Source organism: Buceros rhinoceros, unplaced genomic scaffold, assembly GCF_000710305.1.
Source record: "Buceros rhinoceros silvestris isolate BGI_N320 unplaced genomic scaffold, ASM71030v1 scaffold10930, whole genome shotgun sequence".
Taxonomy (NCBI): Eukaryota; Metazoa; Chordata; class Aves; order Bucerotiformes; family Bucerotidae; genus Buceros; species Buceros rhinoceros.
Window position 1 is genome coordinate 85,419 of NW_010389055.1, and position 17,493 is coordinate 102,911.

The following is a 17,493-nucleotide window of genomic DNA, read 5'->3' on the forward strand; positions in this document are numbered from 1 at the left end:
TCTACTTGGCACCGATCTTGGATTTTGATGCCAGAAAATCATTCAGAAATATATTTATTAGCTTATTAAAGTGCTCTTGGAACATATATATAGGAGTAGAGATCCCAGCATTGCAGAGATGAACATTTCAATTAGATGTGTCAAAAACCAGAATTTTGTTTGTTTGATTTGCACATCTCCAGTCAAACTAGGCAACTATTGAGGAGAGCTTTGTATCCTGTTTAGGATGTGATAAAACACAATTTTATTTAGGAGTAAGCACACAAAATGGGCCTTGGCAGGCAATCAAAACAGGCGGTTTCTGAGAAGGCTCCTACAAACCAGCTCAGCTGTAACCATATTTGATTTTGATTTAAATTCTTGGCAGAAGAATGAAAATGCATGTGTGTGTGGGGGTTATGCCTGTGTTTGGGGGCGGGGAGAGGGACAGTCCTTGAGCTGCAGCAGTCATGTGAGGAGTTCTATGGAAGCCATGTGGTACGCGGTCCCGACCTGCTGCTCTGCAGAGTGAATGATGGAATCACTGGCTTCCACAAGCCACAGTGTATGCCGATGGATGATCCAGGCTTTTCATACAAAACTGACACTCAAGTGCTTTATTCAAGTATTCTCAGCTGCAGCATGTGAATCACAGCTAGCATTGCTCAGAATCTATCGGTGGTCATATGAAGTAGTTCCTTGCTCAGTGACCAATACCGAATTTAATGGCAGTGTTCATGTAATTGTTCACAATTCAGCTTCACTCACATTAGAAAAATCTGAAACCAGAAGATGTAACATTTTAGAAGTGGAGGCTGTAGCTGAATACAACAAACAGAAAATGCAAGCCAGAGGGGAAAAACATCTGAAGAAGGGTGATCTTTCATAGAATAAAAGTGCTTCTGACACCATGAGTCTCCGAAATCACTTTTGAAGCTGCAAATGAAGGGCAGCTGAGCGAACTAGCAAACTGGGTCAGGGTCAAGTGTGTCTGAATCCTCAGGATTCAAGAGAGCTGATCAAATACCGCAGGGACCAAATATGCACAGTGAGAACTTAAAGGAAGCAGAATAAGGGTTTGGAGGAAGGGGGCACAGAAAGGGGGGTTCATGTTCTTGCTTTGGTTTGTATAGTGAAGGAGATGGCAAAGCTTTCACTTTCCCTCCAGAGACCACTGCAGCCCCTTCCCTTATACCTTGCCATTAAATGCCAGTCAAGGTTCTGATCTTTATCATCCAGGGCGCCCGTCCTGAAGAGTGAGACCAGATTAACGGCACTCATTTTCACAAAAACCTCTTGATTTTAAGCTGGAATACTTCCGTTTACCCAAGAGCCTGCAGATGACACCTAATTTGTGCAGAATAGAGCAAATGGTGTAAAATGGAGGTGCTGCCCACAAAGTACAGATCCCAGTGTGCAATCCTCCATCTTCATCTGAGCAGCTTGGCACACGCTGAAAGGGAAGGCGGCTGCTGGCCACTGCACACAGCTCCACCACATACCTTCTGGCAAGCGGGGCCCCGTGACACCTGGGCGGCTGGCTGGAGACCCTCCACTGAGGGTGTTACAGGCAAACCTCATGCCCGATTCCATTTTGGGAGTCTGTGGAGATTAGAGAGGCAGAGGATCCATAAACTGACTATTTGCTGGCTGGTTTTGTAAGGTTTTTAATTGATTGCAGACATCTGCAGATCTTTCCAAAGTAAGTAGACAACTCTGAAACTAAAGAAGAAAAGTGCGGTGAGCAAAGAAAGATTAAATGGTTCCCCTTTTCTTGTCTGTTTTACCCCAGATCTTCGTAACTGGTACAGACAAGAGTAGATATATTCTGGTGAAGGGGCAAAGTGAATGCGTGTGTCAAGTAGCCAGTGACAGAGTTAAAATTTGCTGCAGAGGAAAAGCATGCTGTTGAGCAGAGGGCCAGGCTGGGGCCTCTCTGCTGGTAGGGGCAAGAGCAGTGGTGCTTGATAGCTCCAGAGATGTTTAGTGAAGGTGCCAGGAGCAGGAAGCAAGGTCTTTGCAACAGCAGAGGATAGCATGTGTGTAATTTACTACTCAGATGCCATTGTTTTATGGCTGGAGTTGTGTTGTACGGCCGCTGAGAAGCAGTTACCTAGTATCTGTGTGTGTGTACGCCTGTATACTCATGGAAGCTCAGCATAAGCCGTTGGGGATCATTTTCCATTCAGTGCCGTTGTGGGAGGAGCTGGCAGAACTGCAGCTACATTCAAGGCTAATCTGGCAGGGCACATACCAGATGTTAGGGGCGTGCTTTGCCTGGGCAGTATGAATAGTTTCAGCCTCATACTGTCTTCCCTGCAGAATCTGTGAAAGCTGTAAGGTTAATTTTCAAAGACTGCTTTGTGTAAGATAGGGAGAAGAAACTCCCCTAATTGTTTCTGCAGTGGCTGGGGTCGCAGGAGTCTCTGCTCTCCCTACAGCGTTCCGCACCCCACACACAACTGTGCTTCAGGGGTGACATTTCAGCTCTCGTTTAGGGAGCAAATTCTAACAGTGGTCCCAGCTCAGCTTTTAAGAGTTCATCCACAGTTTTGCATGCATAATGCATTATATTTGATTTTTCCTTTTTTCAATCTTGTACTGACCTTAATAGGAAAGACTTCTTTGTGAAGCAAAGGTCAAAGAGCCAGCCGTTTGGAATTATATCCTTCAGAACTTTGTGTCTTTGAACGTGATACTCAGTCCTTCTGTGTATTGTGACAATTCATGTGTAAAGCTGTCGTGGAAAAACACAGTATTCCTATTTTTCAATGAAAATACTTCTTGCAGTACAGCAATGTAGGCTGTGCATGAGAACTTCATACCAAGTGACTATTTTTTATGTTTTGCATTGCACACCAGTTAATGCTTGTGATAAGCTAGGCAGTTAAAGCCAGAAGAGAGATTGAATATCTACTCTAGAATTTCTGCATTTCCGTTATGGATATTATGGTCAGACTTCCTTAATATCAACGACTGATTTCATCCTTTTCTTGCTATATTCAATTTTCCATGCACAAGAGAACTGCAGTATTTCTAGACAATACTGACTACACAATATATAGGAAAATAGACGGAGTAAGGAAATGGAAAGTACTTTCTGTGATCTTTAAATACCGTAAGTTTGTAATAACAAGATTAAAACATTTTCTAGCGGGAGTAGGAACTAATCACAGAACTTTTCTACGGGTTAATTTTAAATGAAAGATCTTTTTTTAAAGGTGCAAGGAAGAGGTTAAATGTATTTTATTAATTTTGAAAAATGCTTACATTTTGCTTCAGGATTTTTTCAGATTTCTCTTTGTATGGATTTTCTTTCACTAAATATTTAAATGCGTAACTAGAAACTATTCAGTTTAAAGTGTGTATTTTATATCAGAGATGGGCTGTGTTGTTGCAACGGTGATCTCCTTTTCAATATTATGTTAATTTGCTGTGAGTGCTTATGATACTGAATAGATACATGTTTTAGCCTGAAGTCCTATGTCATAATATATAGTGCCGCCCTGAAGCAGATGCACTACATAGATGCTTGTAAGCTGGTATCTATTTGTAAAGGTGCGTGTGCTTTCTGTTGTGTTATTTATTCTTTTTTCTTTTTTTCCTCCCCATTCAGATCAAGTTTTTCCTCCCTCGTGCAATATAGAAAAGAATTTTCTCTCTTTAAATTACCTTGCGGGATACCTACAACCAAAAACAGCAGAGGGGTGCCTTATGTCTTCCTTAGTCCAAGAAAGAGAAGTTCATATCATTGAACTAATCACTCCAAATTCCAATCCATACAGGTAACGTATCATCTAAGTAGACTAAATCTGTTTGAAATAACAGCTAAGTGTTTCATCTGTCTTCTGAAAATCAGCGGAAAGGTGGCCTTTTCATGCTTACAAGAAGAGCTTGGACCTTAGTATTCTTCCTTAAATAGAAATTAGTTCTGCAGTATGTGGAGGTCTTTGGATTCTGCTTCACGATACCAGGATTTTTCTGGACAAGACTGCAAAGAGCAGTTTTTATGGACTGTATCCTGCTCCTGTCTTGCTCGGTCAACAAAATTTTCCAAGAATAATGCAAATAAGGGAATATGAATATAAGCAGCATATGACAGGTGGGGTTTTAGATGGGACCACTATATGAGGAGTCGAAAGGGAGGTTAAAAGTAATCTTGACCTGATACAGGTAGGATGACTGGCAGCGAGGGCTAGGGCAGTGACTCCCAAACAGTGGTCCAGAGGCTGCGAGTGATCTGTGGTCCATGGTAATTGTTCAACAGCTGGTCTGCAGAATCATCATAATATTTGAATCATAATAATAATATTTCTGTCAAGCTTCCAGTTGAGTTTAAGGGAGAGTTTGATAATTGCAAGAAATGTTAAGAGCTGCCTGTGGTTCACTGACCAAGAAAGTTTGTAACTTGTGGTTAGGGAAGATTACTTAACTCCTCTGTACACCTCATGAGGATCATCTAAATTGTTAAAGGTACCTTTGCAAGGTAAGGTGTTTGAAACACTCGTTCTTTGCTGGTCTCTTCTAGATCTTAGTGGGAGCACACTAATGGGGTTTGCTTCAGAGAGTCATACCTGGAAAAGCTCTTTCTAAGTGCTGAGTATGGTTGCTAGAACAGAAGTTTGCTGTGAAACCTAGGTAGTTTTCCCTTTGGCAAAAAGAAAAGTACAATTTCATCGGAGGTAAGTTAGGATTAAAATCCTGTCTGCTTACTGCAGGCACGGGATATCCAACATTGCCCAGCTGTGTTCCTTATACCGTTACGTTTCAGCACACCCTATCCCTAATGCGGAATTCACACAGGGAGGTAGAGGTGGAAGGAGGGGCCTTTGCAAGAAGGGTAATTATCTCATTGCAAGATGATGAACCTAGATCCTGAGAATATTCTTGCCTAGCAACCTTGGGAGAGTAAGAAGGTGCTGAGATGTAGTAGGAGTGGAGTAGGTAAGTCCCAATGATCTGCCTCTGTAGCACGAACTGCAACTTCATCCTGAACAGAGCTGTTCTTTAGCACTGATGTCATTGTAATCCCCTGCAGTGTTACACGGTGACAGCCCTGTCTCCAAGTCCTCTGGCCTTTTGGCTTAGGCTGATAGTACCATAGGAATTTGTTTTTCAGATGATAACACTGCAAAATGATTGCTTTGTTATTAAAAAAAAAAAGTAACAAGTTAAATTCCTCTTGCTTCATTCTTAGTTTTATGTATTATCCACAGCTATCTCTTACAAAAAATTTATATCCACAAAGAAACCTACAGAAGCTGAGCTGGGTGTGCGTAAAACTGCAGGAGGTAGAATGAAGGTGCCAAGTTACACTAAGTCTCAGTGCAGAATATTAGTTGAAACCTGTTACCTAGGGATGAGCACATTCTTGTGATATAACTACCCCTGTAAGATGATCTGGGAGGAAAGGGATTTCTGTTGAATTAATATGTTGCACAACAAGATATTATTGATGGGTACAAATGCATTTGCTCTACTTATTTTACTGAGGTCTTGAAAATCTGGGTAGTGTTCATCTATTTTCCAGCAAGCAGCAGGCTGGACATCTGTTTTCTTCTCTTTTTGAAGTTAAGTATATATCCAGAAGTATTGGAAACTGAATACACAATTCGTCAACACACGCAAGATCCTAAGCAAAGTAATTTTCACAATTTAACTGCCTAGGCAGTGGTGCTCTCCAATATAGTACTGGGTGTTAACCTACTTAATTGATCTTTTTGCCTTTTTTTAAGGTATTTTATTTTGAGCTTTAATACAGTTATAGCCAGAGGAAACTGAAACAGCTGTATTAGGCACTGTCACCGTGAAATTAGAAAACAGTATTTACTTTATAAAGCAGACTAGTCGTGTAAGTAACCTGCTCTAAATAATAGCTGAAATGAGTAGCATGCTTCTTGTAAACAAGAGACAGAAGTATTATTTGTCTAAAAAGTATTTGTTTCTATCGTTATGCAAAATCATTTAAGCGTATGTGGAATAACAATCTGTTTTGCACATGTGTTGCCTGGGATAGTCTCCAGCATTTTAATCAGCTGGCCAGACAGTGGAAACATGATGGATTGGAAGAACGTTGATAGCTGAAAATTGCTGGCATTCTGATCTAACTTTCTATTTTCCACATACAGCGCTTTCCAGGTGGATATAATCGTTGACATTAAACCATCTCAGCCGGGCACCAGACTTGTCAGAGACGTCGCACTTATCCTCAAGTGTAAAAAGTCTGTCAATTGGGTTATCAAGTCGCATGATGTCCAGGGAAGGCTGGAAGTAATTGTAAGTTAAGGCACCTTCTTTCTTCACTTTCTGAGAGATGTCATACTGCAGCAGCAGAGAATTCAAATAGTGCTAGACCATGGTGATTTCTGAATGTTTTCTCTCAGCTACTTTTTTTTAATTATTACTGCATTTCAAGCAGTAAATACAGAAACTATTTTTTTTCTCATTAACTTTTAATGTATGAGCTATTAAACTGACCAGTACATCACAGAAGCCAGCTGGTTAGCAGAAGGATTTAGGGTCTGGGTCTTCTTGATTTCTGTGGGAGTACCCTAAATACCAAGTTGGGTGTTCTTCTCAGTTTTTTCTGTTACTTTTTTGAGTGGATCTGCAGGTTCATCTCAGAAGTTGGAAAGATGCCTGTGAATGCAGAATGGATAATCCTAGATATGCAGCACACACCCACATCCCTTTAGAAAAGGAAACTTTTTTACTCCTCCTGCTTGTGTCTGTAGTAGTCTCTAGCCCTCTTCACTGCCAGTACTTCTGTCCCCAGCAAGTGTTTGGTCAAATTGACCTCACCTCTCCTCAGACCACAAATACTAAATCTGAAAAAAATTAAAACCCAGAATCTCTAAAGCTACATTTCTGAAACTATAGTGACACATAATTGGAGGTTCTGATTCAAAATTGTTTTTGGTACAGGCTCTCTGGCTCAACGTGATTTCTACTAAGAAAATGTGTTTTCCCTTGTTCTCATATAAGTAAATGGACTGATCTTGCAGCCTGTAAATGTGTGGCCTATTTCTGTCTTCAGTGATCAGTTAGGAGCACATTGTACAGTTGAGCTGAATGTTTGCTCAGGGCCATCCACTGGCCTCCTGATTAACATTTTCCCATAACTCAGATACATTTTCAAACTCCAGCTACTGTACTTACATGAATTTTACTTTGCTTAGTAACTTTTTCGTTTTAATGTGTGCATGAGCAATTCTGACGGGGTCCAAAGGCTGCTTGATCTAAGTCTTCTAAAAGGACTTATTGGTAGGCAGGGTTTCGTGCTAGATTTTGAGAGAGAGGGAAATAAATGGAAATAAATTTTCTTGTTGCTCAGACAACTGAATGAAAAAAATTATCTAGGGTGGATGATGAAATTCCTTTTTTGATCCCTGATGCATCTTTATCTTAGGGACAGGAAAGGATGTTCTGGTCATCCTCTAGGTCCTAAATAATCAGCCCTTAAAGAGAAAGGTCGAGGTTAGTTGCCCAGAATTATTTAAGCAGAAGGGCAGACAACGATGCTTGACTTGAAAGTTTCATTCTGGGTTGTTACATGACATTCACCGCTGTGTGTTTAGGCCTATACGGGTCTGCCCTCACAGGGTAGAGAATTGTGCGCTAGTTCACTTTGTGCTTGGAGATAGCCAATGTAGCATATTTCATATCTGTGAAGGTACCTTTTTATGGATAATGAATTTTCAGGGAAAGGAATTCCAAAGGATTTTAGAAGTAGACAAGTGCTGCCCTTGAGTATAGAAAAGCAAGGCTGCTATTCTTGTTACAGTTTTTCTTTATTGAAAGTGTAAGTATAAAGTAAAAGTGAAAATTCTTTCTGTAATGAGTGGTGGAAGGTATCATTTTATTTAGATTAGCAAAAAGAGAAATTAATACTATATATGGAAATGACAGTGTAGAAAAGACTTTGTATGTTTATGTTAGGATTTGTAACTGTTCGTTATACTGTTTCATTTATATAGATGCTTCATATTCTGAACGCGTGTCCTTTGTTCAGAAGGGAGTATGGGAGAGAACTAAACACCCCCATGTTATTGAAAGCCTTTACACCCAGCATTTAGGATCTGTTCATATCTCTATTAAGCTGAAGGCCTTTCTAAGCCCAAATTTAGACAATCCATAAAAACATTACTAAACAATTAGGTAATGTTTCTCGATGTTCTTTTTATTAGTTGAAGCAGTTCCATGCACTTCAATTTTCCTAACTTCTTGCCCTCAGCACAAATCAGGATTTTCTTGAGGGGATTGGCAAACCAAGAGGGAAAGGTTAGTGCTAAGCTGCCTCAAACCCAGGACTGTAATTTGTTAAGGTCTATGTTCATAGACAAAAAATGAAAAAGACTTTTTAGGTTATCTAGGTCATCTCCCAGCTTGCTGTGTTTCTTGAAACTCTGAAAGAGGATGGATGCAAAACCAAGTAAAACGGGAACAGTTTAGGTAAAACAATTGCATGGAACGTACATGCAATGCTTTCCTCCCAGGCTGTGTTAACTTCTGTTTGCAGTCTGTCTGTACATCAGCTCTGGTGCAGTGCTTGTATTTCTGTGCCTGCGGACTATCAGCCGTTCACATTGCATCCTTCGGACTTGGTGTCCGTTTATGAAGCTGTGGGTTACACAGTGGCCCAAGAAGTGAAATTGCAGAAAGAAAATAAGTGTGAGGGGCAAAGAGTGAGAGGTGAAATGTGTAAAACAAACTTGTGAGGGTTTCAAGAGCTTAGAGGGACTCTTCTTTATGTGAAAACAACTGCCCACCAGTTTCTGAAATGGTCTCTGTTGTAAGTAAGTTAGTAGGTGTGTCTGATTGCCTGGTTTCATACACTGTGGGTGAAGGTGTTGTCAGGGCAGGCAAGTGAGGGAAGGTATGTCTATTCCTGCTAGCCCTTGTGCTCCATTATGTTTCATTGAGGCCATGTGGACCTGGACATACCTCTCCACTCCACACAGAGTCTGTGTATAAACAAGCCCTGGAATTGGTCAGGTGCCAGCTAGGACAGTGAACTTCTGAGATAATATTTGTTCAGCTGTCTCCTCACAACAACAGCAAAAAAAAGGAAAGCAGAGAAGGGGGATCCAGCAAAGTTGGGGTAGCATAATTCCAACCAGTCAAAGCTATGATGCTTGCTGCTTCCTTTTTATTTCTTACCTTCGGTGGCCTTTGGTGGTCATTGATAACTCTACTGGGAACAGAATACTCAAACCAGACACTGCACCTAAAATCACCTTTAACTTCAATTGTGAAGCTGTGAGTGTTTAAAAGATATAGAACTGGGTCATTAGGAAGAAATAAGGAAGGGAGCTGAAGGTAAACTATGCCATTCCATCAGGACTCTCTACGAGCTTTATTCACTTTGTTCAAAAGCTCTGAGGTCAGGTGGAGAAGTGCAGCAGAGCTCTGTGACGCTGGATAGCAGGTCCATACAACCACTGCTTGAAAGTGAGCTGGACAAAAGAGATCAGTGCAGTCAATCTTTCGATGTTACAGAGTAGAAAAAAAATTAAGATGTGTTCACACTGATGGAGACCAGTGGGGATTAAAAAAAAAAAAAGCAGGCAGCCTATGTGTTGGAGAAGGTGATCAGGCATGGAAATGAAAGTGTTTGTTGTAGAACGTTCCAGGGTGTCATCTGCATATAGAAAGTACAATTCAACCAGATTGCAGAAATCATTGAAAAGTGGGTCATTGCACCTTTCCTGATGTGTGTAAGTTCAGCTTGTTCTACAGTCATTGATCTGGTTGTTATAGTGATAATAGTAGTGTTGCGATTGTAAAAAAGGAATATATTTGTATTCAGCTTTGTGTGAATACATGTTTAAGATGTCAAGCATGTAAAAACAAGTTCAAGGGTAATACCAGTGCATATATTCTAACTGTCCCCCCTAACAGCTAGAGGTGCTTGTTATAGTCCTTTGACTTGCCCAGTTGGACAAAAACTTGAAATTTTACAAAACAAAAGCTAACCGTGTGACTCATCTGTATTTCATGGCCAAATTTGAGCCATTACTTGTAATTATTTAATAATAAATCTAAGAGGTCAGCAAGTGCGTTTACGAGTATTGATGTATTTCTGTAAAACTTATATTGTTAATTAAATTTTATTTTTGTTCAGAAAGTATATGTTGTCTTTATGGTTTGGCCTTGCATAAACGTGCATGCTCTCATTTATCACTCTAAGCATTTGATTCAGTCCTATTTGAACACACTCAGTGTTTTGCAGGAGGCAACGCTTCTAGTGTGAAGCTCATTCAGAGGCACAGACTGTCCTCGGTGCCAGCCGACTGTAAAGCATTAGGTGGTATCAGCTCTACTTCGTGCTATGTTTTGCGCTTTTGAACAAAGGTTTTTCTACATCTTGCCTAAGTAATGCTCTAATCAAAGAAACAAAGGGGACGTTTGAAAAATCAGTTGTCGTCTTGAGTTCACCTCAGAAGTCATTTCAGCTCAGTTTTGAAGAAAAGACAGCGCTAAGCATATGGCTGTAAATATGTCTTTTTGATTACCTTGATTATTGTACACCAGGCGGAGACTGGGAGGAAGGGGGGAGCTTTTCTCCGTGTGCGCAGCAGTTCTCTGTGTAAGGTGGCAGTTTGGTTTATTTCCCAGGTGTTCTCAGTTTGCTGTTATTTAATAGAGGAAAAAACCCCATTCAGTCAGTGTCACGATCCCATTTTTAGTATCTTTAAATGTGAAATGATGAACCAAGTTTTCCCTTGTTTGCAGACATCAAATAGCATTGGTTTTGGAAAGGAAACAGAACGATCCATGACTATGAGTAGATCAGTGATACCCGATATTCCTTCATCGCATGAGAGTTTGATCAAGTGGGCTTATGAGCATAACTATAGTCCAGTGACTTCCTACACAAAAGCCCCTGTTGCTAACAGATTTCATCTGCAACTTGAAGATACAGGTAAGCTTGAAGATTAGCTTTCAGCATGTAGAAGAGAATATTTCTTGTATTTCCAGGAATACGATGATCTGAAAGGTGCTTTCTCAGTTTTGAAACTTTGTTGATGGGTGTGTTGCACTACTTTTACTGCTCGTCGAGAATGTTGGCAACGTTTATGAATGTTGGTTTAAAAAAAGAAAAATGAGTGGCTTTTCTGATTAGAAAAGTTCAGGCAAATTGTGACATTTCCTGAAATGTTCGTGCAATTAAATGGTTACAGTTTATCTAACTCACAAGCCGTTATAGGTGACTATACGCAGTGTTCACTGGAATGGACTTCAGCAACTGAATATCTTGTTAGTTAATAAATCCAGCTTTGATTTTTTTTTTCCCCAAAAGTATAAACACAGTGTTTCTTTGAGGCAACTAAATAAATTTATAAATTGTTTACAGACAAAACTGGCTTACCAAAGAAGTCTGAGCAAAATAAATAGACCCATTAAAAAAAAATTGTTACTTGGCTGCAGTCATGGCTCGTGTAAAGATATCCAAGTCTGAAGCTAGCGGAGTTTCATCGGCTTTTTCACTAATTCTGACTTTCAACCACTAAAAATACTGCTTAGTTGTTTTGATAAAGCTTGTATGTTCATATTAATTTTATCAGTTGGACTCTTATGGGTTACATCTAATTATCTGCTTGGGCCAGATGTTGAGATTTCTGTTAACTCTCATTTAACCTCACTCTAGTTACATAAGTAGTTCCACAACAGTGGAGTGACTGAATTTGTGATGAGGCATGTAATAGAAGGATTTCACCCGGTGATTTGCACTTGGGCTGCTTTAGCGCTTCTGAAATAGCCTCTTAGATTAAACCTGTCAGTAACGACAAGACCCTTACTGGAGGGATTGTGGCTAGTTACATGACAAGGACAAAGATGCTGCTTTGGATATCCTTCCTCTCTAGATTTTTTTTTTTTTTTTTGGTATGAAAATTACTAGTTTTGAATACTTTTAGGAAAATTATAACTTAATGTTCTTTTTTATCCTTTTTTTTTTTTAGAAGAGATGAATGATGAGGAAGACCATTCCCTTCCTCCGGAGCTGACTGAACTGCTGGATGCTAACCCACTGCCTCCTCCAAAGAATCCTGTGTTAAGTGATGGCCTGACTTTTCCTTTTCACATTAACAGAGGAGGCCATGACACAGTGGGTGAGGGAATCTTCCCATCCAAGGATTCTGTGGATACATTAATAAATCATGACTTCGAGCATTCCCTCTCAAAACATAAAGGACCCGAAGAGGTTCAGGGCAGTGCTGATGTGGCCCTGTCAATAAAGTGTGATGATAAAGTCATGACAGTAGCTGTAGAAAAAGACTCTCTGCAGGTTGGTGTGATATCTTACTCTCAACTTTGGGCAGGCTTTTTTGGGCAGACCATTTTATTTATATTTGGATTGAAAACATTCTGACACCCACAGCCATCATCACCCAACCCTCCAAAAAACTGGTGAGGAAACTATACTGTACATATTCTTTACCATAACTCAAGGTCATGTTTCCTCTTCCCAACAATTTGGTAATTTTAAAGGAATTTCAGATTAAAGCTTTGCAGGGTTGGTTCTGTCAAAAAATTACCGTTCTCAACCATGAGTCGAAGTTTTAATCTCCAAAGTACAAAGAAGCTGATTTTGATAGCTGTGTGAGACCAGGATAGATCTGTCTTTACCAGCTGACAGGTTGCTTGTGTCCATTTGCATTGTGGAGAAAAGCCTGATACAGAGAGCATTTTTAGCTCAGTTCGGACCAAACAGAGTCAGCATTATTAATCAGCAGATTAATAATGAACCTGTTGTTTTCTTTGTTCCATGTTACATTTATTCCCTGTCTGTCATGTATAACAGCATTTTGAGAGTGACCTTCCCTGGATGTCAGTACAATGAACTTCACTTCCTCCTATCAGCAGTCATGAGCAGTATTCTGAGCTGCACTTTAAGCGAGAGCGACACAATTGTGTTTCAGCCACTTACAAAGCGCCTTTGTTTCAGGCTAGCGGCTACACAAGGACAGAACTCTCACTGCTGGATCACTCTTGCAAAGCCAGGATGAATGGTACCCATTTCATTTTGGAGTCTTTGCTGAATAAATGTGGGACTCGGACAGCATATATCTTGAACAAGATTGTTTATTTTAACTCTGTGAGTATTTTACGAAGAGGAGCTGCCTTCTGCACCGCACATCATAGTGGTACAAGGAAGCCATTGTAGTCATTAGCTTTAGTCATAGCAAAAAGGAGACATCCTGATCTTTTCCTGTCTAGCTCGAATCTAGTTGTAGCTACAGTCCCTGTATTCAAGCAGGTGTGAAAGCTGCACATTTAACGTGCTCCTGAGGTCGGGTAGCATCCCCAAGGAAAAAGGAGGAGTTGGACTTAAATGCTTCTACAAAATTGCATGGCTGCACTTTGGGGACCATCTGTGTACCAGTCTCAGAGAATTGGCACCAGCACTCCCTAAGCAGCTTTGATGTACCCATACCTAAGCAGTAGTACATCGCTGTAAGGAGGAATAGGAATGAAGTTTTTCAATTGCACAAAATAATACCATTTAATTCATATGCTGAATTATTTTGAGTGAAATTTGTTCTTTCAAAATTGTATGTGAAAAAGGCTTTTAAAATGTGGGGAAAAGACATCTGTGTGTGCTTCTCTCTTACAATTTGGATTCATATTTGCTATTGTTTGATGTATGTGATGAAGGGACTCCTGAGTACTTGTATATGAGTAATGATGCTGAGGAGATCAGTTAGGTTCTAAGCAACTGGCTCAGTTTATGAGCTTGAGTACAGTGCAGCTAATCTGGGTTGGAAAGTGGAGACATGTTTCTCTTGCGGAGCTTTCCAGTACACAGAAGTAACCTTGGCAAATGGCGGAAAGCCTGTGGTCCAACCCGAGCACAGCTAAGGCAATCTGATCTGGCCTTGCCTGCTTAAAGCACGTCAACATCACCTACCTACACTGGCAGGTCTTTATCACCCAACTGTAGAAACAACCCCAAACCAAGCCTGTGGATCGAAACATCTCCAAGCTATAGAATAGCACGTTTGGAGCTAAATAGTGTCGTTGTCCCTGTGTTCTATTATGGGGCAAAATAAAATGGATATTTGCCTCCTCTCCTTTCTCCATCATGTCTCTTAGTAGTCTTGACTGCTCACTTAAACTCTGAATCATGTATGGTATCTTTTCTCCTCAAAAAACCCCACCGTGTAGTAAAGTTTTAAAGAGTGTGTATGTCACCTCATAGCAGTTACTCTAGGTCCAAGAAAACAAAGACGAAGTCCTAGAAGGTACTAGCTGAGGAGCTGCAGGGCACACAGGAGCAGAATGCAGAACACTGGAAAACAAAAGCGGGAATTTTCAGGTGAAGAAATGGAGAAGTGCAAAGGAGGTAGAAAAAAAAGAGGGGGGGGCTGGGGAGGAATTCAGTAGAAATTCAGAGAGAAAAAAAGTGAAAATAAAGGGATGTCATGTTTTTGGGTGTGCATCTCTGGAAAAAAAAAAATGCAAGTGACAGAAGAGAAAATCCTTTCATGACCCTAACACTTTCAGTGATTTTTTCCATGAGTTTAATAAGGAAAATTGTAAGTTGCAAAAAATCACTTTAGAAAACCATTTCTTTTTCAGTGTTGGTTGTAGAAATACCAGAAGTAAGGATGGAAACGCTAGACTGCTCATTCAGACACCAGCACCCAGACCGGTGTCTTTGCTGTCTCTGAATTCTGGGAAAAAACTAAGGGATGTTCTTTAAATATATCCTACATGTCCTACATGCTCAGCACAGGGCTGTTTAAGATGTGCTTTCACCATCTGCTTAACCAGTTCACTTCTTTTGGCCTTTGAATTGTTCTGAATAGAGAAGAAAATAATAACCGTGAAGAGAAAGTGCTCAGTTATCACCTAATTTTATGCCTTTGCAATACCTTTTGTGCAGATTGTCATTCAGCTGTCATCACCGGCTGAAAGCAGTGGCTTTGATGATGATGACATGGAATCAGGTGATAATGGATTTCCAGGGGATGCTGATGAGGGAGATGTTGCTTTCTCAAGCTGGCCTGAAATAGCGGTACGTTTCACTTGGGTTTCCACTTGACAGTAGAGAAATGCCTGTTGTAACAGACACTTCACATAAGTTCCATGAATTGTACAGCAATTAATTTGTCTTTTAACACATTTCTTCTCACTTATTTCTTGTCACCCTCCTGAAGATTTGCACTAAGACTGAATGTGGGTGGGCCTGTATTGTACACTCCAAATTTGTCCTTATCCAGCTACCACCTCTGACTCAGGATGTCATTGTATTGTTTTTTTTGTTCCAGTTTAATTGCACACTGCACCAGCCAGAAGATGACAGAGGCGTGTTCTGGCCTTCTGAACCACACATCACCAATGTGACCTTCAACATGGAGCTGTACAAAACAGATCTGTTTCTCGCTCCCTCCCAAGGACTCTTCTCTGTGGCTGAGAACGGGCCGATATACGTAGAGGTAAAAGGCTTTCAAACTAACAGAATCATTCTGCAGAGCAGTACAGTTGAGCCAGACCGGGTCTTGTCAGTTGAAAGGTCTCATTGTGCGGTTGCTTTAGGCAGACAGGTGGGTACCCAATGTTCTGTGTCAAAACCAAAAGATTACTGCAATATTTGTCATTTTTGCTGTATCTGCTTTTCTGTGCAGAACTCAAAGGTGGTCTCAGAGCATTTGCTCTGAACTGGCATTTCCTGATGAAGATTTCAGGGTTCGTTCTATTGAGTAATATGGTTGAACCTCTGAATCTGAAAGATGTAGACATGGAAAAAATGATTACAAGCGTTTGTCTTCCATATGCTAGTGTCCTCAGGTTACAAAGTTAATACAGATTCTGATCCCTCTCTGATCCACTTACAAACACCGTTTACAATCCTTCTGAATGCTATCACACAGGAGATCTAACAGATTCTATAAATAAGACCAGCAAAATCAACAGCTAGGTACCCTTGACGTCAGGTGCATTTTGGACCTGGTAATATTCCCATGTGTTGCTAAGTAGCTTATGAAATCTGGAGAATTTCAAATGAATACAGTCAGTATTTCTAAAGATGCTAATGTGAACAGAGATTTGTATTTCTCAAATAGTGGCAGCCATTAATAAACACAACATTGGCAATGAAGTAGCATTCCCTGTTTATAGAGGAGTAAGTCGTGGGTGGTGAGCTATGGGCTTGTAAGACCGGGAGAATGAGTATATTGACTGAAGCATGTTTCTCTTGCCCAAGTTAGTTCTCTTTTTGAGCCCATGTTGCATATGTTAAGTATGGTGGCCAATTTGACGTTGGTGCCTTTTTCTTCATTGTTTCAGTGTGGTGTGTGTCTTCCTCATTCTCTACCCAGTGAAAAGTACTTAAGACAATTGAAGCAAAAAAAGTATGTCACACTAGTTACGAATATATTTAGAAAAGTCAGGTTATTTTTTTCATTTCGTCTGCTTCCTTCAGTGATCTGGAATGAATCCTCCTGGCTTCAAACCCTCTGGATTTGTCTGGTTCCTGAGCTATTTATTCAGACAGATGTTCTGATTTCTTCATCACCTGTCCTGGCTGAAGCCTTCTTTATTCTGTTTCTCTGTCTTGCACAGTGGAAAGTCTGTATCAGTTTTGAACTTCTGTGACTCCATTTTTAGCTGACACAGATGTATTCTTTTTTAAATTTTTTTCTTTTGTTATTAACTAATTTTGGTTTTGTCAATAAATTGTGCAAGTCATAAGCTCTTAGAACTCTCCCTTTACCCTCTATGCTAAAATTGATTTTTGTATTTGAATCTTTTGTCTTTTTTAATTTGGTTGCTACTGTAATTTTCCTATATTTTGGTCTTGCCTTCCTCCTGTTGTTCTCCTCTTTCCTTGAGATATCATTGATCTGTTTATTTGCCTGATGGTGTAGTATCTATCTCCTCCTTGCCATAACCTCTTTTTAAACTAGTTCATACCATCAGCTTGTTTACCTGTCAGCATCTGTGGCTCGACTTTCATTCATCCTTCTTTATTTCTTTTTCTTTTAGAAGATGATCTCTCTTGCTTAGATGCTTCAGCACATCCCTTCATCTCTAATTCGATTGCTGCTCACATAAGGGAGAGAAAAAATGAGAAATGCCTTTATTCACTGCACAACTCATCCAAAAATTTCCATACAGACCACAGGAAAATTTGACAGGCTCTTCCTTAAATATACATGCAGCACATATGGATTAAGTACACATTTAAGACACGTTTCTTCTGTGGAGGAAATTATTTCTTACAGAATTGTTTTCATCAGGCAGTGTCAGTGCTTAGGCAGAACACTTCTGTTGTTGAAGAGCAATGTGCTTCATTTCTTACAAATTCCGTTTAATTTTTTTCCTAATCATTCTGTAGCATTTGTTGTCTGCATTCCAATCCAGCTGAACAACATCAGTGCCCTGGGAGTTTGCAGTCTTAATTATTTTTCATAAAAGAATATGAATTTCAGGCTTACAATAAACTAAAAGGATTGTTTCACAAGAAATTGCAGCTTTTTAGGAGACTCCCCCACCCCCCGGCTCACG

General features: G+C 40.1%; 1 protein-coding gene across 1 annotated transcript in view; it reads left to right on the plus strand.

Annotated features, from left to right (window-relative positions):
• TGFBR3 (transforming growth factor, beta receptor III) overlaps positions 1–17,493 on the plus strand; it is a 69,442-nt gene that overhangs the window by 36,665 nt on the left and 15,284 nt on the right. The window contains exons 5-11 of the mRNA XM_010132686.1: positions 3,596–3,764; positions 6,108–6,255; positions 10,714–10,903; positions 11,943–12,268; positions 12,929–13,078; positions 14,870–15,001; positions 15,255–15,422. Coding sequence (XP_010130988.1) covers positions 3,596–3,764; positions 6,108–6,255; positions 10,714–10,903; positions 11,943–12,268; positions 12,929–13,078; positions 14,870–15,001; positions 15,255–15,422 — 1,283 coding nt within the window. The remainder of the gene's footprint in view (positions 1–3,595; positions 3,765–6,107; positions 6,256–10,713; positions 10,904–11,942; positions 12,269–12,928; positions 13,079–14,869; positions 15,002–15,254; positions 15,423–17,493) is intronic.